General features: G+C 44.9%; 3 protein-coding genes across 3 annotated transcripts; 1 reads left to right on the top strand and 2 right to left on the bottom strand.

Annotated features, from left to right (window-relative positions):
• Positions 1–686: 686 nt before the first annotated feature.
• Positions 687–13,834, bottom strand: cpne4a (copine IVa). The gene is made up of 16 exons (XM_077598260.1): positions 13,712–13,834; positions 12,141–12,324; positions 11,880–12,062; positions 11,731–11,802; positions 11,059–11,133; positions 9,756–9,839; positions 9,595–9,684; positions 8,815–8,913; positions 8,647–8,733; positions 7,259–7,318; positions 6,324–6,457; positions 6,190–6,244; positions 5,459–5,510; positions 4,376–4,509; positions 3,534–3,770; positions 687–2,586 (listed from the first exon to the last, which is right to left on the bottom strand). Exons 2-16 carry the CDS (start codon positions 12,312–12,314, stop codon positions 2,455–2,457), a joined length of 1,668 nt encoding a protein of 555 aa, XP_077454386.1. The 5' UTR covers positions 12,315–12,324; positions 13,712–13,834; the 3' UTR covers positions 687–2,454.
• Positions 13,835–14,305: 471 nt separating this feature from the next.
• Positions 14,306–19,142, bottom strand: LOC144072886 (uncharacterized). The gene is made up of 6 exons (XM_077598261.1): positions 18,998–19,142; positions 17,581–17,875; positions 17,444–17,500; positions 17,154–17,363; positions 16,451–16,582; positions 14,306–14,902 (listed from the first exon to the last, which is right to left on the bottom strand). The coding sequence occupies exons 2-6, from the start codon at positions 17,872–17,874 to the stop codon at positions 14,840–14,842; spliced, it is 756 nt and encodes a 251-aa protein (XP_077454387.1). The 5' UTR covers position 17,875; positions 18,998–19,142; the 3' UTR covers positions 14,306–14,839.
• Positions 19,143–20,345: 1,203 nt separating this feature from the next.
• On the top strand, positions 20,346–26,490 carry cmtm6 (CKLF-like MARVEL transmembrane domain containing 6). Its single transcript, XM_077599713.1, has 5 exons — positions 20,346–20,498; positions 21,523–21,646; positions 23,394–23,570; positions 24,301–24,399; positions 25,550–26,490. Exons 2-5 carry the CDS (start codon positions 21,530–21,532, stop codon positions 25,742–25,744), a joined length of 588 nt encoding a protein of 195 aa, XP_077455839.1. The 5' UTR covers positions 20,346–20,498; positions 21,523–21,529; the 3' UTR covers positions 25,745–26,490.
• The last annotated feature ends 29 nt before the right edge of the window (positions 26,491–26,519 follow it).

Here is a 26,519-nt window from a genome sequence, read left to right as displayed (position 1 = left end):
TCAACCATTACTGACGAAAAATAGTGGCTTTTTTCACCCGTGTCTGCCCGTGGCTCAGGATCTCGCTCCAATCAATTTTCCTGACTTTTCTGCCCGAAAGAAGAATAAATATTGATAAAGTGTCCTCAAGAGTTACCTTGGCGTAGACTGGGGTTTCATCAAGGTCTCTTTATGTTCACCTGGGTGAGTTTGAAGGGATTATTGCCAGTTCTAGTCCAGCGGTGAAGTGGTTCATGCATATGGCTCACAGTCCTGGGGTCGTGGGTTTGATTCCAGGTGGTCCTCATTGTGTGGAGTTTGTGTGTTCTCCCCAGGCTTGCGTGTTTTCCGCAAGAGCATGCACGCTAAGCTAGTTATATGCTAAATAGCCCCTAGCAAGAAATGGTGAAGTGGTTAATGCATATGGCTTACAGTCCTGGGGTCGTGGGTTCGATTCCAGGTGATCCTCACTGTGTGGAGTTTGTGTGTTATCCCCAGGCTTGCGTGGTTTCCGCAAGAGCATGCACGCTAAGCTAATTGTAAGCTAAATAGCCCCTAGCAACAAATTATGGGTTGTTTGTCTCCTCGTGCCCCGCGATTGGCTGTCCACCGATTCAGGGTGTCCCCCATTTAATGAGCTGGGATAGGCTCCAGCACCCCCTGCGAAGGCGCGCTCTCGAACGAAAAGAAGACAAACTCCGTTCTTGACGGTAACAAAAGTTTAATGGTCGCCATCCCGCCACGTGGCCGGTCGGTCCACCATCTTGTGTCAAACAATTCCACGTAAGGCGTCAAAATGGCCGCCAGGAAGACAGAAGATCCCAACGCATCGAAACGGAACGGTTTTCCGAGCAGGGGGAAAAAACGGAGGCTACGCTCGTCAGGCTATCGGATATGTTATCGCATGCAAAAAAGCACAATGGCAGCGAGCGTCAAGTTCACCAAAAACGTCCAAGATTCAAGAGTCAAGATTCTTTCCTCCGCCCGACATGCACGAACGACTACAGTGGGAAAAGGCCATGGCGGCTGTGAGCGGCTTGCGAGACGGGGGCGTGGCCAGCGTACGCTTTGCGTTGCGACCGAGCGCTAACGTTCGTGCTCCTAAAACGCGTCACGGGCGCCGACGCTAACACACGCAAGATGCTACATGCTTGTATTTTGTTCTCAGAGTTATTGCTAATAAATCATTGACCACCTAGCTAGCATTCCCGCACGCAAAAATCATTAGCCAACGAGCTGCCTTCGATGACGGGGGCGTGGTTAACGGTAGGTTTAGCGCTACAGTTAGCCATCAACCATGTGCCAAGAGCACGGGGGCGTTGCCATTGCTTATGAAACATAATTGCCTAGCTAGCTTGCATTTCTGCGTGTAAAAATCATTATAATTGGCTAGCTAGCTAGCTAGCTAGCAGTCCCTCGTGTAAAAATCATTAGCCAACGAGCTGTCTTCGATGACGGGGGCGTGGTTAACGGTAGGTTTAGCGCTACAGTTAGCCATCAACCATGTGCCAAGGGCACGGGGGCGTCGCCATTGCTTATGAAACATAATTGGCTAGCTAGCTTGCATTTCTGTGTGTAAAAATCATTATAACTTCGATGACAGGGGCATGGTTAATGATAGGCTTAGACGGGGCCTCGCCGGTTGTTACGAAACATAATTGGCTAACTAGCTTGCTTCAGCTAAGCTAAGTTATTGTACTTAAAAAATCATTGGCTAACTAGCTTGCTTCAGGTAAGCTAAATTATTGTCCTTAAAATCATTGGCTAACTAGCTTGCTCCCACTGAGCTAAGTTGTTGTGCTTAAAACTCATTGGGGAAAGCTAAGTTATTGTCCTTAAAATCATTGGCTAACTAGCTTGCTCCTGATCAGCTAAGTTGTTGTGCTTAAAATTCATTGGGCATCTAGCTGCCCTGTGCTAGTTTTTGCTAGCTTACACCAAATCATTGGCCCACCCACTTCTTCCAGTAACTTTTGCTAGCCTCAACTAGCCTCCGCTAGTGGGAGGGTGGTTGACAGTAGGGCTACGAATAGGGTCGCGCGTGAAACATGATTGGCTAACTAGCTTGCTTCCTTTAGTTTCCCCTAAATTCTTGTGCTTAAAGATCCTTTCCAGGAAGCTAGCTTCTCCCAACATGCTAGCCGCATCCTCGACCCGCTTGAGGTAAGGTTACGGAGTAGTGCTTGCTAGCTAGCTAGCTATGGACCACGCGCTAGCGACGCATTAGCAACGACTCACTGTCCGTCTCGCAAGCCGCGGACGTGCCCCTCTCCCCGAAAGGCGCTAAGGCTTCTAAACCGCTACAAAGAGCTAGTCAGGCAACAGGCTAGCTAACCCATCCATCGCATGCTCCCACACAAGACAGGAAGTCCCGCCCTCAAACATGAACAAAGGAGGAAACGGGGGACTTTGACAAAGTCCAAAAATTGTGCTTTTTTGGGGGTGGGGTTTAGGGGAGGGCCTGGGTCCAGGCATTTAGGGTCCGAAGGTCCTGGAGGCGTGGTACTGGCTGGCCACTTTGGGTTTGATGCCTCTGCCGTTGTAGTAGTCCACCACCTGATTGGGAACCTCGGCGAGGACGCTCTTGGCCAAAGCCGCCGGCGACGCCTGAGGGCGGTAAACAAAAACTTTAGCGCTCGCTACGTTGGACACGTTCCACACTTCACATTTTGACAGAGCAAGAGACTATTAAAATTCATTTGAATACATATTAGCCATTATTATCTTTTGTAAGCCAGCTGCAGGGGTTGGGAACATGCGGCTCGCGAGGCAGACACGGCTCTTTGGATGGGTGCTAAGCGGTAAGCTAAAATGTATCAAGAGACTATTCAAATTCATTTTTAATACATATTAGCCTTTTGTAAGCCAGCTTCCGGGGTTGGGAACATGCGGCTCGCGAGCCAGACACGGCTCTTTGGATGGGTGCTAAGCTATAAGCTAAAATGTATCATGAAAATAAAAGCATTCCATTCAATTCAGCTGGTCCCGGACGCACCAATGAGAGCTTGGCGTTGGCACATCGCCGTGTTTGCGATGCCAACTCGAGCGCCGCCATATCGACCAATGGGAGCCTCGCGTTGGCACATCAAAATGGCGCCGGGATTCTTCATCTCTATTGCTGCTACAATGTAGCAAGGCTGCCATTGGTCCATGTAGCGGCTACATTGAGCCATTTTCATGTTCTCTCCAGGCTTGTGTGGGTTTTCTTCGGGTACTCCACTTTCCTCCCACATCCCCAAAACACTCATGTTACGCTAATTCTATGCTAACTTGTTCTTAGCTATGAGTGATTAGATTTGTGTCCTTGTTTACATGCGTATGTTTACTAAGCTGCCATTAGCCATTTCACTCCATTGAAAAATGTCTGAATTTCTTATTCATTTTAATGGCTTAATCAATCATTTTCTTATCTTTTGGGGAGTTTTGCACCTGCGATGGGCCGGCCACCAATTCTGGGTGTGCCCGTAGTTAGCTGGGATAGGCTCCAGCACCCTCCGCGAGCGACCCTCCTGAGGGTAAGCGGTTGGGAAAATGAATGAATTGTCGGCTCTTACGTGCTTAAAGTTCCTGAAGGGCACGAACTGCACGATGTCTCTGAGGACGGGCTCGCCGCGGGGCGAGCGCAGGACGCCGTCGTCGCCGTCCAGCATCTGCATGTCCCCGAAGTCGGCGTTGCCAACGCCCACGATGATGACCGACATGGGTAGGCGCGAGGCCTGCACGATGGCCTCGCGCGTGTCCGCCATGTCCGTGATCACGCCGTCCGTCAGGATCAGGAGGATGAAGTATTGCTGCCCGGGAGACTCGGTTAGCGGGACCCGTGTGGGGTCTTTTGGTCGCCGTCCTTTGGTCGCAGTCTTTTGGTCGCGGTCCGGGCGACCAAAAGACCGGCGACCAAAAGACCGGCGACAAAACAAGGTAAAACAAGATGGTCTACGCATGAATCAAAGCCAACAATGGCCATGAGTATTTTCACTGAGCCGACGTGTATAAGAGTTTGTATGTACATGCGCTGTCCCTTTAAGAAGCGACGTCCGTCAGGGTCTTAGCAAGTTCCGGGCGACCAAAAGACCGGCGACAAAAAAACTTTGTTAATAGATGGGAAATTAGAAGAAATAAAACATTTTTTCCCATCCAATATCCTGTTTTTGGTGTTTTTTTCAGAGAGTTGGAACGAATTCATTTGTTTCCCATTCATTTCAATGGGAAACTTCCGCTCGAGTTACGAGAATCTCGTCATACGAGCTCAGTTCCGGAACGGATTAATCTCGTATATCGAGGTACCACTGTATATGTTTTTAAAGATAAAAAAATTGGAAAATTACATAAAAAATATTTTTTAAATATTGTTTTTCTTTTAAAAAAAAGGAAGAGATGAATAAATCAATCGTTTTACCATGGCCTCTTTGGTGTGGAGCTCCTGGGAGGCGGAGTTAGCCACTTTGTGGATAATGGGAGCGATGTTGGTGGGTCCGTACAGTTGAAGTTTGGGTAAGCACGCTTGGTAGGCCTCCACCACGCCCTGAATGCCTTAAAAAAAACAACAACAACAACAACAACAACAACAACAAACAGAAAACCATCACTTTGATTATATGGTGTTACGCCAGTCAAATATTCCTAAACGCAGTATAATGCCACAAAGAAACATTATGAAACAGAACCACAAAGGTTAATATATAATACAAACCTATATGCTATGCTATGCTATTTGCTATATTTTCAATTGAAATGTATAACTATAATTTGAATCCGATTTTTGTTCTATTTTCGGGGTGATGTGTTAAACTTGATGTCTAGTTTTTCTAATTGCTTTTTTGTGCTCTGCATTTTCAGAAGAAAAAAAGAATATTGAATATGTCTCTTAGTATCACTTGATTGCAAATGTTTCATAGTTTTAATTGTATGCTGGGAAGGTTATATTTATTAACATTTTTTTTACTTCATATAATTTGGATTTTTATTAAGTCATTTCACATTTATACGCAAGTTCAATTTTTCGCTGAGGGAACGCCGGCGCTTTCAATTAGCGCTTGCTACATGACCTTTAAGACGCCAGACGCCGTTAGCGCCTAGCTTAGCTTATTTTAGCGACAGCTCTGACGACATCCAATTAGAGCCCAGGACCGAAAGGCATCCAAAATAATCCTCGTTTGCGGTTTAGATCAATTTTAGGCATATTTTTTTTGCCCCCCAACTCCAGCCAACCAATCATAGCCAATCATAACTCTATCGTTAAGGCAATTTAGCATCTAATGAGCTTAGCATGCCTGTTTTTGGAACGTGGGAGGACACCGGAGTACCTGGAGAAAACCCACGGCAGTCCGGGGAGAACATGCAAACTCCACGCTACAGTGAGGAGCCACCTGGGATCGAACCCTCGACCCCAGAACTGCGAGACAGGCGCGATAACCACTAGGACACCTGATCCGTATTTAAATGTTCCAAAATATTTTGCGCGTATTCGCCAAGATCTTACCTGCGCACTCGGGGTTTTCCTCGTTAAAATTCACCGCAAAGTCATGGGAGACCTGCGGGGGGAGGAAGAGGACAAAACTTCAATCGGCGACGTCGACCTTTTCATCTTTTATGTATTCATATTTGCCCGTGGCTCTTGTGCTCATCAGGCCTTTGTTTGTTAGCATTTAGCGCTTTTTTTAGTCGCGTCACGGCGTCACATTTTTTGGCTCCCGTTTCTGTAACGCTTTTATTCTAATATATGTAAAAAAATATACTTTTTGTTCGTTTTTAATGCTAAATGACTCTTTGCTAACATGCTACGGTCGCACTCTGCTTAACTCATTGCGTGTCATTGCGAGATGTCCAATTCCGTTGAAGTAGGAGGTCTGGACAAATGTTCATTCGCTGCCACCCTCCCACTTCAAAAGGATTGGACATGTATCAGAGATAAATTCATTTGAATTCATGGCAAATGCATGAAAAAGCCACCTTTCAGCGTCCTTACCAAAGTGGCTATGCGGCGGCCATGTTGGTAGGGGCAAAAATCCCATCAAAGTCAAAGGATTGACATTAAAATAAAGTCACAACTAGTTTATATTGATATATAATCGTTTGAATAATGACTTAATAATTAATTTGAATAATTATGTACATTTATTTAAACAATTTACACTATTATTTGAATTAATTAAAGCTATTTAAACCATTGTTTAAATTCATTTAAACCATTCATTTTACGCCAAACTTTACCTTGTAGTCGGGTGGGATGCGAGCGCCAAACCCAAACGCCGGGAACATTTTGTCGCTGAAAGAAGGAAAAAAAGGCGGAGATTGGTCGCCGATCTCGAAATGACCCCCTGTCGTGCCATCCAATGACGGCCCACCTGTCGTAGTCCTGGCAGATCTCGCCCACGGCGACCAGCGCCTTCAGGTACTCGTTGGGCCGGTACGGGTGGATGTAGTGCAGAGAGCAGCTGTTGCGAGGGTCGCCGTTGGACGCCGTGAAGTCGATGGCCACCTGGCGGGGACAGAGGACCGTCACGGGGTGGGGGACGTCCAATCCATTTCAAGCGGAAGGCCTGGCTGACTTCATTTTGGTTCACTTTTCCTTGCTTTGAGGGCACTCGTGAGCCATTTTGGCTCAGGCTCTATTGATTGGGTCAATTCTTGTTTATTTGGGGTCATTTTAATTGAATTTTAGGTCACTTCCTGTTGATTTGGGGACACGATCTGCTGACTTCCTGTCCAATTAGTCTCATTTTAATTGAATTTTAGGTCACTTCCTGATGATTTGGGGCATGACCTGCTGACTTCCTGTCCAATTATTGTCCTTTCTATTGATTTTTGGGTCACTTCCTGATGATTTGGGGCATGACCAGCTGACTTCCTGTCCCCTTAGTCTCATTTTAATTGATTTTTCGGTCACTTCCTGATGTCTTGGGGACATTCTTTGACCATTTTTGTCACTTCCTGTTTATTATCCGTCACTTCCTTGACTTTTTGCCACGACCGCCAACTTTGATTGCGCGGTCAACGCCGGCAAAAGAGTGTAACCTCCCCCTTTTATTTTGAAACGGGCTCCCGCCTCATCCGGTTTCGCCGCGTGGACACGGCGCCGGCGGCGGCGGGGCCGTCGGGACGACGGGCGGAACCGCGGCCTCTAAGTGGGACACCGGGGCGGCGGGTCGGTGTTGCCTTGGTTACGGTTGCCGTGGCAACCCCGGGCCGGACCGCTCCGGGTACCCGCCGCGCTTCCTTCTCCGGCGAAAATGAGAAGCGGGAGGGACGCTGACCTGGATGGCGCTCGGGCTGCGCTCACCGTAAATTGGATCTGGCATCCCCCCATGATGTAATCCAGGAAAGAATGCATCTTGATGATCTGGGAGGACCACAACGCAAGAGTCACACACAAAAAATAATGAAATAAATAAACTAACTTTCAACGTGGAAGCGACCTCTGACCTCTCGCACGTCACTTTAATGCTAAATTGTACTGCGCTGAAGATGGGAAATGGGAATGAAGTGGAGCGGGGATGGGTGAGGGGGCGGGGAAGAGGGGTTCTGGGGGACGGGGAGGGGGGTCCGCGGTCCCCTCGACACGTTCGGTGGGATTGCGGATGAGGGCAAGCGGAACAATGGAATGAGGGCAACAAGAAGCGGAGCAAAATGAGAAGAAAAATGCACTTTCTGGTCAAAAAACAAGGTGATTTTTGCTCAAAAATTTGTGAAATTTCTCGATATTTTTATTGTGGATAAGTGGTTAGAGCAGGTGTAGGGAACCTATGGCTCGGGAGCCACATGTGGCTCTGAGCTCAAATATGGAAACCAGTGGTGAGAGAGCAGAGTCCCGAACGCACCAATGGGAACGTCACGTCGGGACCGTGTCATTGATTTCATTGCTACTCATTGAACTCATTGATATTCATTGATTAGCAACAGCGTAACAACGTTGTCAAAGGAATTCAGACTTTTTGTACTTTAAAAGTGACAAAATGACTACAAAATGTCATGTATATTTTGATGTTTAAATTGTGAGTATGGCTCACAAGGAATAACATTTGAAAATAGGAATTGTTTATGGCTCTCTCTTTCAAAAAGGTTCCCCACCCCTGGGTTAGAGCGTCGGCCTCACACTTTTGTGGTCGTGGGTTCGAGCCCAGGTGGGTCCTCACCCTGTGGAGTTTGCATGTTCTCCCCTGGCTTGTGTGTGTTTTCTCCAGGTGCCCTGCTTTCCTCCCACATTCCAAAAACATTCATGCTAGGCTAATGTAGGCTAAATTGTCACCAGCTATGTGTGGTTTGTCTCCCTGTGCCCTGTGATTGGCTGGCTAGCAATTCAGGGTGCTCCCCTGCCTGGCCCCTGTAGTTAGCTGGGATAGGCTCCAGCACCCCCCGCGGCTCTTGTGAGGATATGCGCTTCAGAAATGGAATGAATGATTTTCATCGCGGCCGAGATGCTGAGCTGATCTCGTCTTTGGTGCCTTGCGATTGGCTGTTAAATGAATTGAGGTGGCCGGGATGGGCTCCGGCACCCTCGTAAGGATGGAAAAATGAAGGAACGGACACGGTGACGCAACATCGTTAATGAAAGCACGAAGCGGCTTCTATTCTATTGGCTGTCCTCATTAAGGGAAGCGGCTGTCTATTGGCTCCGCCCTCATCGGTTCCAGGTTGGAAAGCGGACGATAAGTCCCTCCCCCTACTGACCTTGCACTGGTTGAGGATGACGATGCCGGAGTTCTTGTAAGCCTTCTTCTTCACTTTGTATTTGGAGTTGATGCACGGCCATTGCACCTGCCAACACGCAACTTTGAGACCCTTTTGACCGCGTCCAATATGGCGGCTCGGATCGGTTTGGGGGTGGGCGGGGCTTACCTGGCGTCCCTCGATGGCGCCCCGCATCTCTTGGAAGGTGGCCTCGAATTCGCCGATGTAGTCGTGCTTCCCGTTCGAGTCCCAGTCCCACACGGTGCACTGGGGGGGAGGAATAGGAATAGGGGAGGGGCCAGCAAACCAAAGGTGAAAGGACCGCCCCAATAATGAGGGGGGCGGGGTGTATAGGTGAGAAAGACGGTGGCGATGAAGTGGAGGGTTTGAATGCGGTAATGATGGAGAGAAGGTCAAAATGGAGGAAAGGGCGGGACATAAAGGCGAAGAAAAGATGATTAGAAGTCACCAGAGGAAAAGAAAGATGGACGGACAGATGTCTGAATGTGGGCGGGGCATCTTGAGGATGGGAACAAGGTCAAATGAAAGGAGGGAAGGGAAGTAGGAAAGATGGATTGCTGAACACAAAAAGGCAAGACAGAGAATGGATTGACACCAGTAGGAAAAGGAAGGAAGGAAGCAAAGGATGGAGACAAAGAGAGAGAGAGAGGAAGGAAGGAAGGAAGGAAAGGATGGAGGGAGGAACGGATTGAAAGAAGGAAGGCGATTGGCGTTGGGTTCCATGTTTGCGTGCTGATGGCGAGGACATCAAGCAAGTCAATTAGCGCGCCCGCCGACTCTCCTCCTCGCCTCCTTCCTTTCCATTTTCGTTTTTAATCCCCCCGGGCGCCATCTTCAAACGTTCGAGAACGTTGGCGCAAGCTCCGCGGTTGGACGTCCGTGATTGGATGTCCGTGATTGGACGTCCATGGCAGCTCATGTACTTGCCTGCAACTTGCGCTGGTGGTCTCCGTTGCAAAGCGAGTTGAGGGAAACTTTGAAAGTATTCCACACGGGGTTCAAGTTGTTCATCACCGTCTGAGAAGGAAACGGTAAAATCAGGGGGCGTGGCTTGGCGGGACGGGGCGGGGCCTGGCGTCATTTCCTACCTCTGTCCTGTAGACCAGCTGCAGAGTGGCGTCCTCGTTCAGACGGTAGATTTCCAGGAAGGGGTCCGACTTGCTGAAAAAGTCCTAAATGGGTTGGAGTTGACCGATGTGTGAGAGCAAAAAATGTGTGAGATCATATTTTATAGTTAGACGCAAGAGCATTTCACGTATATTTATAGTACGTACATGTGCATGAGGAAATCACTAGTATTGTTTGAGTTTTGAATATGTGTGAGAGCATTTGAATGTGTGAGAGTATTTGAATATGTGTGAGAGTAGTTGGATATCAGTGAAAGTTGAAGTTGTGTGAGAGTTGGGAAGAATTCAAATTTCAACAATAAGTGAGTGTGTTGGAAGGCGTTTGAGTTGTGAATATGTGTGAGAATAATTCAGGAGTGGTGTAAGTGTTTAGGTTGTGTGAGAGTAAACATTTCAGTAGTACAAGTAGGCATTAAAAAAATCAATAGTGGCTGACGACGGTTTATTAGTGTGATGGCAGGCGTTTCGGTTGTGTCTATGTGTGAGAATCATTCAAGTTGTGTAAGAGTGTTTAGGTTGTGTGAGAGTAAGCATTTCAGTGAAATAAGTAGGGATTCAAAAATTCAATAGTGGGTGATGTTTTTTTTTTTTGTTAGCGTGTTTGCCAGTGTTTCAATTGTGTTTATGTGTGAGAACAATTCCGGAGTGGTGAAATAGAGTTTAAGTTATGTGAGAGTAAGCATTTCAGTCGTATAAGTAGCCATTAAAAAGTCAATAGTGGCTGACCGTGATGTAGTTGTGTTGTTGTTTGGGAATAATTCAATAGTGGCGTACTCAGGGTTGAAATTGTGAGAGAGTAAGCGGAAATTTCTTTTACTAGTCGTGGCTTTAAAACAGTTTCAATTGTGTATGAGAGCATTTCAAAGTCATTTGAGTGAGAGAGAGAGAGAGAGGCCAAAAATGGTTCAGAAATGCGGCATCAATGTGTGAGAACATCTTGGGCTATGGATAAGTGGAGAAAATTAATAGTGTGTGAGAACATTCAGTTGGATATTCCATGTGTGTGTGTGTGTGTGTGTGTGTGTGTGTGTGTGTGCATTTCAGTTGTGTGTGTGTGTGTATTTATGTGTGTGTGAGATGGCATTTTGGTGGCATGTAATTCGAAAAAAAAATCAGTAAATCTGCGAGAACATTTCAGCCATGCAAGAAAGCCCCAAAAATCCATTAGCGTGCGTGAGAGCATTTAAGTTGTGTATAATCCTCTTGTGTGTCCTTGACGGGCTTTCATAGTGTGTGTGTGTGTGTGTGTGTGTGTGTAAGTTACCTTGTCGTCCAACTTCCTGGCGCTGAAGGAAAGCTCGATGTAGTCGTCGTTCCCCGTCAACTCCTCGGCTGAGATCTAAACACACGTACGGACGCCATCTTTTTCAACATGTCACCAACGCCTTGGCCGCTAGCTACCGACGGCTATAGGCGTCCAATCCATTTGGACTGGCAGCGTAAGTGTCCCAAAATAGAGAGAAAGTGACCTAGTTCTAGCCCAGAATGGACAAAAAAAAGGCCTGGAATTGCCCCCAAATCAATGGAAAGGCCCCACTAAAAAGCCCAAAACCATCAGGAAGTGACCTGGAAATGAAAAGGGGCCAACATTTTCGGTACACGGTCGATTGGTTGCCGGTCGATTGGTCGCCGGTCGATTGGTCGTCGGTCTTTTGGTCGCCCGTTGTTGCGGTCCGGGCAACCAAAAGACCGCGACCAAAAGACGGCGACCAAAAGACCAGCGACCAATCGACCGACCGCACACGACATTTTCAGGTCTACAGCGAACGACATAAAATTGCTCGACAGGAAGTGACCCGAAATCAAGCAGATTTGACCCAGAATGACCTCAAAATCAACTGGATGTGAAACCAATAAAGCCTTTAGCTCAAGGGAAAGCCACACCCAATTTCCGCATCTCCCAGACCAAATGGATTGGACTTTTCTCGCCACTCACCGTGATGATGGTTTTGCCCACGTTTCCTCCCGGCCTCAACAGCGCTTTGGACAACTTCCTCTGCGATACGATCTGCGCGGGTAAGCGTCGGCCGGGTTAGCGAAAGGGGCGGGACGAAGGGGCGGGGCGAGTGGCGGGCGGCGAGCTACCTGTCCCAAGGTGCACTCCACGGCGCCCAGGAAGTCGGCGTCCTTGGCGCCGTTGTAGTTGCCGTTGTTAATGTCGTGAAGCTCGAAGCGCAAACGCTGCACCTCTTCAAAATAAAAGTCCAGCGTGAAGACTTTGGAGTAGGACGGGTTGACGCAGCTGCGCATCACCTCCGTGCGGTCCACCTGAAATGAACGGTGGGACGGTGAGAGAAAAAAGAAAAAAACGGGTGGCGACGGCGGCCGGCCGGCCGGACGCCGCACCTCCATCCAGCGGCCATGCGACTGCATGTTGAGGACCACGCAGGGGTCGGGCTTGGACAGCGCGTCGCGATCGCTGATGCCTTTGCACGTCAGCCTCAGCTCCACTTTGGTCAGGCACGCCGACTCCAGCAGGCCCAGCGAGTCGCACGCCGACGAGTCGTACGCGTCGCTCATCTCGCCGTTTCTGCCAAGGGAATTTCCCGCTCGTTAATGCGCCAAAATGGACGGGGCGTGACCCAAAATGGACGGGCAGTGGCCCCAAAATGGATGGGGTTTGACCCAAAATGGACGGACGGGACAGTGGCCCCAAAATGGAGGGGGTTTGACCCAAAATGGACGGACAGTGGCCCCAAAATGCGCCAAAATGGACGGGGCATGACCCAAAATAGACGGGGTGTGACCCAAAATGGACGGGCAGTGGCCCCAAAATGGACGGGGTTTGACCCAAAATGGACGGATAGTGACCCCAAAATGCGCCAAAATGGACGGGGCATGACCCAAAATAGACGGGGTGTGACCCAAAATGGACGGGGTGTGACCCAAAATGGACGGGCAGTGGCCCCAAAATGGACGGGGTTTGACCCAAAATGGACGGATAGTGACCCCAAAATGCGCCAAAATGGACGGGGCATGACCCAAAATAGACGGGGTGTGACCCAAAATGGACGGGCAGTGGCCCCAAAATGGACGGGGTTTGACCCAAAATGGACGGATAGTGACCCCAAAATGCGCCAAAATGGACGGGGCATGACCCAAAATAGACGGGGTGTGACCCAAAATGGACGGGGTGTAACCCAAAATGCCCCAAAATCAACGAAAAGTGAGTCGTAACTGCCCCAAAGTCATCAGCAAGTGAGAGGAGATGTGACATGAGGTTTTTTTTATACCTCCAATAGACATTGAGTGTTTTTTATACACAGACTGTTAAAAATGGAAGGTGAATTGTTTTTCCCCATTTTTTGGCCAAATTGCCCAAAAAAAGAAGCCTGATACCTTTCATTCAAAATTGATTCTGTCAATCAACCTGTTGGAAAATAGTGAATTTGATCAAAACTGTAGGACCATTACCATTTTTAACATGTTTTTGGAATTGGAAAAAAGGACCTTTTTGGGTCAAAAACTGCACCAACATAAAAAAATCCCCAGCGAGTCTGCGTCACAAGAATTTTTTTCAAAGTTGCCAGAGATGACATTCGGTCAAAGTGCGGATGACGTGTCAAAAAAAGTGAACAACAAAAAAATATCCCGCGTTTTTTCGGTGGGTAGCAAAACTGTCACTTGTAGTAATTTGGGAAAAAAAATGTCGTTTTAGCGGCACCCTCAACGGTCTCATCAGTGAGGACAAAGAACATCTCGTACATCTCCCCCGATAAGGATCGTTAATCGAACAAAACCCACGATTTTGCACCCCCGCGCGCGTTGATGGATGATTCCATACATGCAAAAATCCATGAGAAGAAAGGAAGAGCACTTGTGAAGAAGAGGATGGAGATGACAAGAGGAGGAAGATGATGGAAGTGCAGGAATGTGGATGGAGTTTTGGCAGGATTTTTTTTTTTTTTTGGTTTTACCTGTTGTTATCAGGTGCGAGGAAAAAATGGCGGCGTTACAAAGTTTGGGCTTTTTGGGCTCTCAGCTGTCATTAACGACGCACACCTTCATCCTCTTCCTCCTCCTCGTCTTCTGTCTCTACAGTCTCCTTAAACACTGGGAAAGCCCGCGGTCGCGCACGCGCATGCACGCGCGAGAGGGGAGAGAGAGAGAGATTTATGTGAGGACGCCCCCTGCTAGGTGTTTAGGGGTACTGCACAACAGATGAACCAGTGTTAGTTAGAAAATATAAGCTATTTTTATATTGGATTGGATAACTTTATTCATCCCGTATTCGGGAAATTTCATAAATTTATTATTATTATATTATTATTATTTTTACTATTAAAAGCAAAAATGAAACAAAGAAAAGGAAAAAAGGAAACAAAGTATAAAGTGACGGTAAAGAAGAAAACAATCTTTTTAAAAAAGCAAAAATGAACCAAAGAAAAGGAAAAAAGGAAACAAAGTATAAAGTGACGGTAAAGAAGAAAAAAATCCCCCCCAAAAAAGCAAAAAATAAACCAAAAAAAAGGAAAAAAGGAATGTTGCTCAAGTGCTTGTAATAACAAAAGTTTGATTTGAATTTTCCAGCCAAACTTTTATTTCGACAGGTAAGAATAACAAATGATTTACAGTTCGTCCTGACTTGGCTCGACATGTCGCCCCTACCAATATGGCCGCCCACAAACGCTCTTCGCGAGTCGACATCGATTCCATTTGAAGTAAACGGCCCTTGAAATGGATTGGACGTCTGGCCCCGTCAATGGCAGCCAATGAGTACACAGCAGAGGCTTTGCCATTGGTCAAATAACATTTTCAAGAAAAAAAGCTTTACTAATGCCATTGCATTGAGTGGGAATCATGGAACCTTAACCCTACCAACATGGCCGCCTTTCTGGCACAAAAACATTGTATTGGTCCATTAAACAAGCAAAAAAGTCAAAAAAATTGTATCAAAGTACATTGGATTTGAACAAAAAGCAAAAGAGTTATTGTCACAAGCGCAGCAGCTGTCATCAAACTTTTTTTCACGTATAAAAATTGGATATAAAATTCAAGAAAGCAGCAATATAAGGTGCGAGGAGGAGGAAGAGGAAGAGGACGATTTAGGCTTCCACGTTTTGATTGACGAGCGGCTCGTATTTGGCGTCCGGCTCGCCGTCGGCGCTCTAAAAAATGCCAAAGAAAATGTGAAAAATTCAAGCAAAACTGGAATTCAAAAAAGGTGAGAAAAGCAACATTACATGAGAAATAAATCAAGTGTTTTAAGACTTTGGGTAACAATGGTGTATTCGGCTTGCGGTTCGCTTTTGTGGGGGTGCCGGAGCCCATCCGACGTGATTGGATGGCAGTAAACCTGCTTGATCCCTATCATATACAGTGGTACCTCGTCATACAATATTTTCGTTTTACGACGAAAATTTCGATCGAATAATTCGCCCGTCATGCGATCAAAATTTCGTGATGCGACCAAGCCAGGTCTTTTTTGCATCTCTTTTGTGTATAACAATATCTACGAGCACGGAACGATTAATTCAGACGAGTTTCTCATACGACCAGGAAGCGCACAACGCGCATGCGCGGGCAAAAAGAGGGCTTTCTGGGTAATGAAGTATACTGGTGCACACAACACCCATAGATAGCCAATGGCAACCTTTCTCAGAATAAAACTTCATGACCCACAATCAATACGTGGGTAAGCTGAGCTGTTGCATTTCCTGTTATTTTTATGATCTAATACGAGGAGTATTATATTACTTCTCGTTCGCTGCTCCTAAGAACATCAGCGGCACTGGCTGGCAATTCCCTCTTTGTAATATTTCTGGTCGCAACTCTCTCTCATAGGCGCCGTTCAAAGCGGTTGCAACCAGAGCCATTACAACGAGGGAGTTGCGAGCCGGTCTTTATGAGCAGCGGAGCGATCGCTAAAATGTACTACAAGACTATACTTCTCGTTGGCAAGTGGTCGTCGTGCGTTATCCTATTGTGAGGACATTTGTGTGCATCATTTTGGGAATATTTTGAAGGGAATAGTACAACACCAAACAGTCCATCGATAGCGAACGTGAGAGTGGGTGGAGGCGTGGCAAACCGCTAACCCGCCAGAACAAAATTAGAATTCAGTTTTGTGTAATGTTACATTAAACGTATGTTTGAGTGTGTCTGTATATATTAATCCAAGTTCATTTAAATTTGTTTGTTCCGTTTACGAGTGTGTTGTCGTGGGAAAAAAAACCCGAATTAATTTGTTTTCCATTCATTTCAATGGGAAACCTCCGCTCGAGTTACAAGAACCTCGTCATAAGATCTCAGTCTCGGAACGGATTACGCTCGTATGTCGAGGTACCACTGTATTCCTAAATGAATGTGATCTGTAATGGGCTGTATATGGCCCGTGGGCCGAGGTTGAAAAACATGTACACACACGATCCGGGGGCGGGGCGAGCGCGCCAATCCCGTTTCGGCAAACCGTCCGTTCGGCGAACCGTCCGTCGGCGAATCGTCCGGTCACGTGCCGGCCCATCCGGCACCATGCCAAGCGACCATTCACGCTCACATTCCAGACTCCGGTCAATTTGGAGCGACCGATCTGCCCAGCACGCACATTTTTGGGGACGTGGGAGGGAACAGGAGAGTACCCGCAGAAAACCCGGTACACTTTTTGTAGCATTCCCGGGCTCATTTTGCCAACCTAGATGGGCGGCGAAAAAAGTTACCTGCGGCGGCTGGTCGTAGCGGCGTCCGCTCTGGCACAGAGATTTGAGGGCCAGCGTGCAGGAGCTGATGAGCAGGCAGACTTCCAGGACGCAAAGCGCCACGGCCACCAGGTAGATGCCCCACAACAGCATCTAGGGAACGGACGCCCAACCATCGGGCTCCATTAGGATGAAGTTGACTTTGATTTCCATTTTCATAAGAAGCCAAATTTCATCCATTCGTTTTGCGGCTCGCTTATCCGTGGTCAAGGGGGTGCTGGAGCAAGTCGGGAAGGAGGCGGAGTCACTCTCTACTTCAAGGGTGTCAGACTCGGGTTGCTTCGCGGGCCGTGTTAACGTCAACTCGATTTCACGTGGGCCGGACTATTTTAGATATCATATGTAGATTTTTTTTAATAAATGGATTAAAAGTACTGGATTAAAAGCCCTGAATATTCAGTTTTTTTATAGATCTAAAACAATGTTTATTTTTGCTTTTTTTAAATATATTATTAGATTTTACAATGTGGGCCGGACCATTTTAGATATAATATTTAGATTTTTTTTAATAAATGGATTAAAAGTACTGGATTAAACTCCCTGAATATTCCGTTTTTTTTTTTTTTACAAATCTAAAACAATGTTTATTTTCTCAGTCTCGGAACGGATTACCATGGTATGTCGAGGTACCACTGTAGGTGAAAGCGTACACTTGCTCGCTCACCAGAAGCAGATGTTTTCCCTCCAAGCAGCGGTCAGAATACAGTTCCCTGGCGGGACTGAGGGTGGCGCTGCTACGCCTTCCGTAGAAGGAGTCGCGGTCGTCCCGGCACACGCCCCACAGTTGCACGTTGGCCGCGTTAATGGAGTAAAGGACGACGCCGGCGATGGCGAAGCCGATCCCGGCAAAGTTCAGAATCACGTTGACCAGCACCTGAAACGGGGAAAAGGTGGCGAGGGAAGGGACGAGGGACGGGGGGGGGGCTCAAAGTGGGATTCAAACGGGCGACTCACCAGACACGGACTGGGAAACCTCTCGGACAAAATGCAGACGGAGCCAAAGACGACGAACTGCGCCCGGGGAAGAAAGGAGGACGTTATGCTGGCTTATTACGTCATCCACAAACTAAAGGTAGGGTCAGTGTTCTCACCAGGGCTCCCAACCAATGAGGATAGCCCGTGACATCCATTTGCCAGGAGGAACCGTTCCAGGAGCTCATGAGGATGGCCCCAAGACCCACGTTGAGCAGACCCACCGTGACCTGCAGAGAGCCCAGGATCCACTGGGAGGTGCCCATGACGGACCCCAGGCGGCGGGACACGGAGCAGGCGGGGCTGTAGCATAGGCCCCCCAGAATCTGGCACAGGGGGGGCCAGTTGCTTTTGGGGTCGGTGGTCAGCGTCAGCATGGTGACCCCGTCCGCCTTGGTCATGGTCACTGACATCCTGCGAGGGAAAAACACATTTATGATGGGACTAAATAAAAAAAAGCACTTTTTTTGGTCCCATTTGGGGCATTTTCGGGTTCATTTAAGAAGAGGGGCCTATAACGACTAAAATTCCAATTCCAAATAAGTGATCTAATAGTCGTGAGTGTTTTGCCATCTTTTGTTCTGGTTTTGGTGACTATTTCTTTCTCATTTTGTTCTCTATTTTTCCCAAATTCTTCCTGTTTTTTTTTGTTTACTGACCCATCCAATATGGCCGACAGGCTGACGCGTAGAAACAACGCGCTAAAACTCCCAATCGGGGGTTTTGTCTCCGTTCGAGCGCACGACGAAATCAAAACATTAAAAAAATGACGCAGAAATTTCGTTAACTAACAAATACGTCAAAAATATTTAAATGTAAACGCAAATTTACCAAAGTATATTGAATATACTTTGCCAAAACCGTTTTGGTGACTATTTCTTTCTCATTTTGTTCTCCATTTTTCCCAAATTCTTCCTGTTTTTTTGTTTACTGACCCACCCAATATGGCCGACAGGCTGACGCGTAGAAACAACGCGCTAAAACTCCAAATCCGGGGTTTTGTCTCCGTTCGAGCGCACGACGAAATCAAAACATTAAAAAATGACGCAGAAATTTCGTTAACTAACAAATACGGCAAAAATATTTAGATGTAAACGCAAATGTAGCAAAGTATATTGTCATTTTGCTACGTCTCGTCCATTATTAGTACCAACTAAAACAGTAGTTACAAGCGTGACGAGTCTTAAGTACAATAAATTAAACCATTTGTATTTGATTCCAATTCTAATCGTTTTTGGAATTCAGGTTTAACATTTTTTGAACTCGGTGCTGCCACGGACGGACATTACATACACTGCAGCTTTTTGTTTTTGTGTTATAACGCATTTAACTTGCCTAAAACTTCAAATAGTGTATATATTAGTCTTTAGTCAGGAGTACTTCTAAACTGAGGTTAATATTTGAGTCCACGTCTCGTTAGCGAGTAAGAAAAACATGTTACGCCATTGTTTTGATTTCCGAAGCAACAGCACTGAGCGTTCACTTCACAATTACTACTTTGTGTAATACATACAAAGTACACTAAATGTTCCTTACCTGCCGTTTAGTGTGGATTGAAAAACGATTGGAGTTGAATTACGGTCAGGTTTTGGCGTCCGAGGAGAAAGGGCGTAAGCAGGTACGACAACTTCTCGGAAATCACCTATTCCAAAACAACCGCACGTTGTCTCCCTCTAGCGGTCACCTATGATTCATAACAAGAGTACGTATCGTGTTTGTGTGTCAGCTAATCGATGATCAAATGAATTAGTAATAAAAAATACATTCATGAATCGTTTTGAGACATTGTTGACTTTGCAACCAGTTTTTAAAAAATCCAGATAATAAGATAAATGACAGTAAATACTCCAGTATTTTCTCACATTTGTAATTATTTTTATGTATAAAGCTAAATAACCGTAAGTAATTTTATTATTTAATTGTAATTTTATTCAATATCGTTTTGAGACATTGTTGACTTTGCAACCAGTTTTAAAAAAAAATCCAGATATTAAGATAAATGACAGTAAATACTCCAGTATTTTCCAACATTTGTATTTATTTTTATGTATACAGCTAAATAACAGTAAGTCATTTTATTATTTAATTATAATTTTAGTCAATTTATAATGAATTATTTTAAAGAGGAAAAATGAAAACTAATAATATTCCTTTTTTAAACAAATAAATATATATTCTATGATTTGTATTTTTTAAAATTGTAATTTAAAATAATTTTTATTATTTTCATTTTCTAATAAAAAATACATTCATGAATCGTTTTGAGACATTGTTGACTTTGCAACCCGTTTTTAAAAAATCCAGATATTAAGATAAATGACAGTAAATACTCCAGTATTTTCCAACATTTGTATTTATTTTTATGTATACAGCTAAATAACAGTAAGTTATTTTATTATTTAATTGTAATTTTAGTCAATTTATAATGAATTATTTTAAAGAGGAAAAATGAAAACTAATAATATTCCTTTTTTTAAAGAAATAAATACATATTCTCTAATTTGTATTTTTTTAAATTGTAATTTAAAAGAATTTTTATTCATTTCATTTTCTGAAAACTAATAAAAACTAGCGGGACACAGTTTGCCAGGCTTTTAATGTGAAGGACTGAAAGAACAGGCAGGAAGTGCTGATAAAACTATAGATGGCGATCGATCAATCGGCTTGAACAATTTTCATAAATCGATAAGTTATCCCCCGTTGACGGTGATAGACGGCAAATCATGATGATTTCATATCTATAGCCGTCGATGGTAGCGAAAGAGTTAAACGTTACTGTAAATCACAAATTTCAGATTTATTTGACTAAACTCATCGTTGTTCTACATGTTTTATACAAATATAGTGATCACGTAGTCTATTATTATTCTTTTTTAGATTCTCGCTAGACCCTTATTTTGTTTAACCGGAAGTGTTGGTGCTTCCACTCTTTAGCTTTAGGCGAAAGTAAAACTGAATGCGGAAGATGTGATCAGTCATTTTTGGGCTGCGGAAACTCGACGACTTGTCACCATTTCGTTGGCAAACTACTTGAAAGGTGAGTCAAACTAAACAAACTAAACAAACAAAAACCTTTTCTATAAAGACGTTAAGAAGTTTTCATTGAATTGCCGTAAAATTAACTCGTAGTTTCACTTCTCCAAGACAAGCGCAATTCTTGACCAAACTGCGTCAGTTATTCAATCCATTTTAAAAAATGCCTTCTTGTTTTAGTCTTAATATTCACAAATACATCACGAAAGACATTTATCAGTCTTAAATTGTCTTGCCATGTTTTTTAAATTTCCTTTTTTACTCGGAATCCATTGTTAGAAGGAATATTTTTCTTTTTGCTCGTGAAAATATGACTTTTATTCCCAGTTTGAACATGTGGGGCTACTCTGCTAAATTATCCAGCATGTTTTAAGTACCAGTATAGAAGGAAAACAACTTTTCTTAAATGAACTCTTGCAAACAGACTTGAAGTGTGGCGACCAATCATACTTTCAAGTACTAGATTATCATTATTGAAACGTCCAATCCATTTTTAGGCTAGCCACGATATGAATATTTTCTTTTTTCTAAAATTGCTTGAGAAAAAAGAAAGTTATGAGGTGATTTAATGGAAAATGCATTGACTTTGTTGGGCACGTTGCCCCTACCAACATGGCTGCCGTGAGGCCATGTTGACAGTTGACAGGGGGCAGAAAATAGTATTTTTTTTTCTCCTGCTTCTACCATGAATTGAAATTATTTTATCACGGTTATTTTATTTCGCTCCCACTTTCAACGGATTGTACCCTTGCTATCGAACAATGATTGGACGCCAAACGATTGGATGTTTATCATCACCTCAGGCGGGGCAACGGGCGCTCTTTTCTACACGGTGGCACACCTTGGGTAGGGCGAACGGCAGTTGGAAAGGAGAACTGATGAGGGATCAGAACGTCGCTAGCTAGCTTTGTCGTCACGATCGCTAACGATACTTTTGCAAGCTAATATCCAAATTATACAATATTTCTCATACTTTGGTGTTGACTGATTTTTAAAATATTTTTCATGGTTTATTATGTCTGGCTCAGTTGGATCATGGCCCAAGATGAAGTCTACTCCTCCACCACGACGCCGAACCCGAACCCCGGTTGTTTTCGGGTCCCGTCGCCGTATCTGGACAAAGTGCGCTTCGTCGTCAAGCTTCTGGAAGTGGTGAGTCGGCCTTTGGCCAATCACGTCGTCGGCGAGAAGTCGGCGCCGTGGGGAAACTTGGCCTTCGCTGTTCCGTTTCGGGGATTCTAGAAGGTTCTGTGGAGGTTAGAAGGATTTGAAATGGAGGTTTTATGCCACGCCAGGTCTTTTCCAAGGCCGATCGCGGGCGCTTCAACGGCGTTTGGACAACTCGTGTGGACGAGCGTCCTCCAAATAGTTTCTCCAAATTCTCAAGTGCGGTTTGGGCCACGCCGGCTGGCCGCCAATCGCCCTTCCTTTTGTGGCTCGTCCGCGGGAAGTGCCCAGCGGGAAGTGAAAGTGCTGCCGTTAGCACATCCGTTAGCTGGCAGCTCCGTTAGCACATCTTCGGCCGTTGCGGCATTCGGGGGCGGCGGAAGGCGGGAAACTTTTAGCGAGGAGCTCCCCCGATTTGGATTGGGATTAACGTTGTCTTTGTGGTAGTGGGTGACTTTTTGTACCCAATTATAAGATGCGGTAGTCGTAGGGGATTGTGTTATACTTCCACTAGATGGAGCTGTACAGGCTGGGAGTGGTGTTATGCGTCTACTAGACGGAGCTGTGCTAAAGGGAATTTCATACGAGGATTAGCCAATACGGGTTCATTTATAAATCGCATCTGATTATAAAGCGGACTGCTGGCTTTTGAGGGGGGGAAAAGTTTTGGTTGCATCTTATAGTGCGGAAAATACGCCACCTTCGCTTTGTGTTACTATGATTGGTTAGAAGTAGTCCGAATCAGGAGAGTTAAAAGTCCAAATATGTATTTTGAATAAAGTTAGAATTCTGACCTATTTGCGTCTTTCGGGGTTTCGTCGCCAGATGCATTATGGGAAATGTCATTTGGTAAAAGTTGATTTGATGCGGCGACTTCTCTCGGGACGAGACCGGTGCGTCATCATAGTCGTATGACGGGATTTAAGTCGTTGTGCCGCTATTTTGGTACACAGTCGATTGGTCACCGGCCGATCGGTCGCCGGTCGATTGGTCGCAGGTCAGTCTGTCTATTGGTCGCCGGTTGCCAGTCGATCGGTCGCCGGACGATCGGTCGCCGGACGATCGGTCGCCGGACGATCGGTCGCCGGACGATCGGTCGCCGGACGATCGGTCGCCGGACGATCGGTCGCCGGACGATCGGTCGCCGGTCGATTGGTCGCCGGTCTTTTAGTCGCCCAGAAGGTAAGTGATAATTATCATTGAAATGGTTGCTCAAATTCCCTAAATACAGTGCGAATGACTATTTAGTCCTACTTAATGCCCTAGTAATTATTAGGCTAAAGAAAAGCTCCAAATTTCCCGGACTTTGATTGTTTTTTGTTGTTTGAGAACTTGTTAAGACCCTGACTGAACTGACGTCGCTTCTTAAAGGGACAACGCATGTACATACAAACTCTTCTTATCCACACGTCGGCTCCGTGAAACTGCTCATGGCCATTGTTGGCTTTTATTCATGTGTAGACTGTCTTGTTTTACCTTGTTTTGTCGCCGCTCTTTTGGTCGTCGGTCTTTTGGTCGCCGGTCTTTTGGTCGCCCGTTGTCGCGGTCGGGGCGACCAAAAGACCGCGACCAAAAGACCGCGACCAAAAGACCGCGACCAAAAGACCGCGACCAAAAGACCGCGACCAAAAGACCAGCGACCAATCGACCGCACATGGCTATTTTTGGGGGGTCACGGGGTCGCATTTGAACGCAACTTAACGATGATGCTTTGACTCCTCCCCCTCGCCAGCTGCTGTCCATGATCGCGTTCATCCTGGAGGAGGTGGTCACCGTCTGCTTTTACTGCTCGGCGCTGGAGTTTTTCGAGTTTGTCAGCTGCTCGTCCTTCCTCTTCACCCTTCTCCTCCTCATCCTCCTCTCCACCAACTTGCACAGCAGGGTGGGAATCGAATGCTGGTCCAAACTGGTGAGACGCACTGGAGAACACTTTCGTTTTAATGGTTTTAAGGACCTCGCTCGGTTTTCTCGAAAGGAAATCGTCCCAAAATGTCTCTTAAAAGTCACGTGACCACAACGAAGGCCTTTGCTGTCATTACGGGAAGTATTCGGGATTTAAATGCCGACTCGACATGTTTGCCAAGATGTCGAGATGACTTTTTGTTGCGTGGGTGCGCACCGGTGTCCAACCCGAGGCCCGAGGGCCAGTTTCGGCACGCCAGAATATTTTTTGTGGACCGCAAATGTGCCATTATTTTGTTTCTCAAGAAAGTTACATTTCTTTAGTACTCGTCAAAATAAAATACAGAAAAATAATAATAAATCAATAAAGGAATATGTGTAAATAGTTAAAAAAAAACACCAGAAAATTAAATACAAAAAATATGCGGTTTTTCCTTTTTGTATTTAAAAAAAAAAATTAATTGGTTGTCGAAATAGTTGCGAGTTCTGTGATTGGCTGCCCGCTGATTTGGGGTGTTTTACGCCCGAGTTAGCTGGGGTAGGCTCCAGCACCCCCCGCGACCCTTGGGAGGATATGCGGTTCTGAAAAGGAAGGAAGGAATGAAAAATGTTGACATTTCCTTTCCAAATAAAGTTGTCGAGTGATCGTGGCGGTCCGATTTGAGTTATTTTTGTCTTTTTTTGCGATTTATCTGACTGAAATTGACATACTAATGTTTTGATTTTGACGATTGCAGGACTTTGTGTACACGCTGATCATCGCTTTGGTTTTCCTCATCGCCTCCATCGTCTTTGCTGCCAGCAACAACGACACCAGTCTGGAAAAAAGTGCCGTGGTGAGGAAACATTCCTTTTTTTATGACTAAAAATCCTATAAAACAATGATTATCTCATTCATATCAAGGTCTAACTGACTTTTTAGGTCAAAAGTGTGTGTTAATGAGTTTTGCTGACTCATGCTAAGCAAGCCCTTTTACACATTAAGCCCTAATGCTAAATTGTGTTCAAATATGTTACTTTGCAAAGCTATATCTTGTTCAAGAATTCATAAAAAAAAGGAATTGAACAGTACTAGGGAGGTTAGACCATTGTTTTTGCGTACCTGTCATGTTAATTAGCGATTAGCACAAAGCTAGCGCTAACCGCGAGTGGCTAACGGCTACGCTAGCAGCCACGTACTACTTGTAGTTAGTGTGGATGCTAAATGAGCAGCTAGTTATTTTTTTGTTGTATAAAACACTAATTTTAATGCATTAGCGAGAATAGTTTGTGTTTCCTTCATTTATTTATTCAATGGGAAAAGTGAATTTACACATTTTACTGTATTTGGTGGAAATAAGGCACTATTTATTTATTGTTTTAGTTTGAAGATACATTCAGCTGTTTTATTTATTCCTGGAATTTAATGTTCTCTTGAGTGTAAGTGCAATCTCGGTGCAAAAATAAATGTTATGGCCAGCATAATCAATCACCTTACTTAAATAATTCATAGTTAGAGGAAACCATCTTTTTGTCTTGCTTTGTGTTCGAGATAACTCAAGAACTTGTACAGTAATCCCTCAAATATCACGGTTAATGTAGACCAGACATCGATAATCAAAAAATAGAGAAGTAGGGTCACCACTATTTAAATAATAATAATAATAAAATTGAAATATATTTTTTTATGTTTTTACTTCAGTGATGAGCAATGTTCCCTCTAAGCTGCGCACGTGCGCAATTGCGCACTATTTCTCTGCGTACAGCAAATCATATGGAGCGCACAAAATAGAGGGAACATTGGTGATGAGTCCTAGTAGCTTCCGCCTATGAGTTTCAGATTGGATTTTGACTTAAAAAAAAAAAAAAAATTAATAGCGGAAAAAAATCGCAAAGTAGTGAATGCGCGATGATCGAGGGATGACTGTAATGGCATTGTTATCCTAACTAAAATGGGCCTGTGTCCATCCTTTAATTTTTCACCTTTTGAAACCTTTCCTCCGACAGGCATTCGGTTTCCTAGCGACACTGGCTTTCGTGTTGGACCTCTTCCTATTTTGGAGGACGTACGGCCTTCCCTTCGCCAGAGGCGCCAAACCTCCGCCCGGTGGCGGCAACGACGACGACGGCATCCGACGGTCGGACCTGGAAGCTCCCCCTGAAACGGAGAAACTCAACACGGACGCTACCACGGCCGAATGAAGGAGTTTGCTTGTCGCTCCACTTGGTGGGCACCTCGAAAGGTCAAACATTTTACTCACTAGGTGGCGCTGTAGTGGGTCTGACTTCCTCTCTTTGTACGACTCTGGCCAGTTGAGGCCCGACACTCAGGAAATAAATGTTTTTTTTGTATTCGCAATCTACTTTTTGATTATTATGTGCCAGACACACAACTAAAACGATAAAAGATGTTCTAAAATTTCCATAATATCACATTCTGTAAATATTATTTCACGCAATCACCTTTGAAGAAATGTTTGTCGATTCGGCAAGCCAGTCAAAAGGTAATTAAAATATTGTCTACGCATAAGCAGTAACTTCTTTATACTATATGCTGGAGTTTTTTTTTTTTATATAGGACCACTATTTTGATTTTATTTCAATTCCTAATGAATGGTTGTTGCCTATAAAGCTTTGTTATGTCAAAAGGTTCGAATCTTTGCTTACACGCTTAAAAACTTGAATCTTTTTGTCTAACTGCTGAGATATGTCGTCTTGGTGTCGTATAGAATTATGATGGAAAATATAAACGGTTCGAAAATACATTTTGTGCCTTCATTCAATACTATTTTTTCGATAGCTCGTTGAAATGTTTAATGTTTTTGTAGTGTGCATTTGTGTTTCTTTGTGAAAAATAACCCAGGCATGTATCATGTTTGTATTTCATGTGCCTTGTCAGTTTGTGTTTTCAAATCATTGATTACTTGTAATAAAACTATTACTGCTCATTTTTTAGTTGTTATTTTATGGTTTTGTG

The sequence above is a fragment of the Stigmatopora argus genome, chromosome 4, assembly GCF_051989625.1.
Source record: "Stigmatopora argus isolate UIUO_Sarg chromosome 4, RoL_Sarg_1.0, whole genome shotgun sequence".
In the NCBI taxonomy this organism is placed as follows: Eukaryota; Metazoa; Chordata; class Actinopteri; order Syngnathiformes; family Syngnathidae; genus Stigmatopora; species Stigmatopora argus.
The sequence above is the reverse complement of the archived record's forward strand: the minus strand, read 5'-3'. Positions and strand labels throughout refer to the sequence as shown.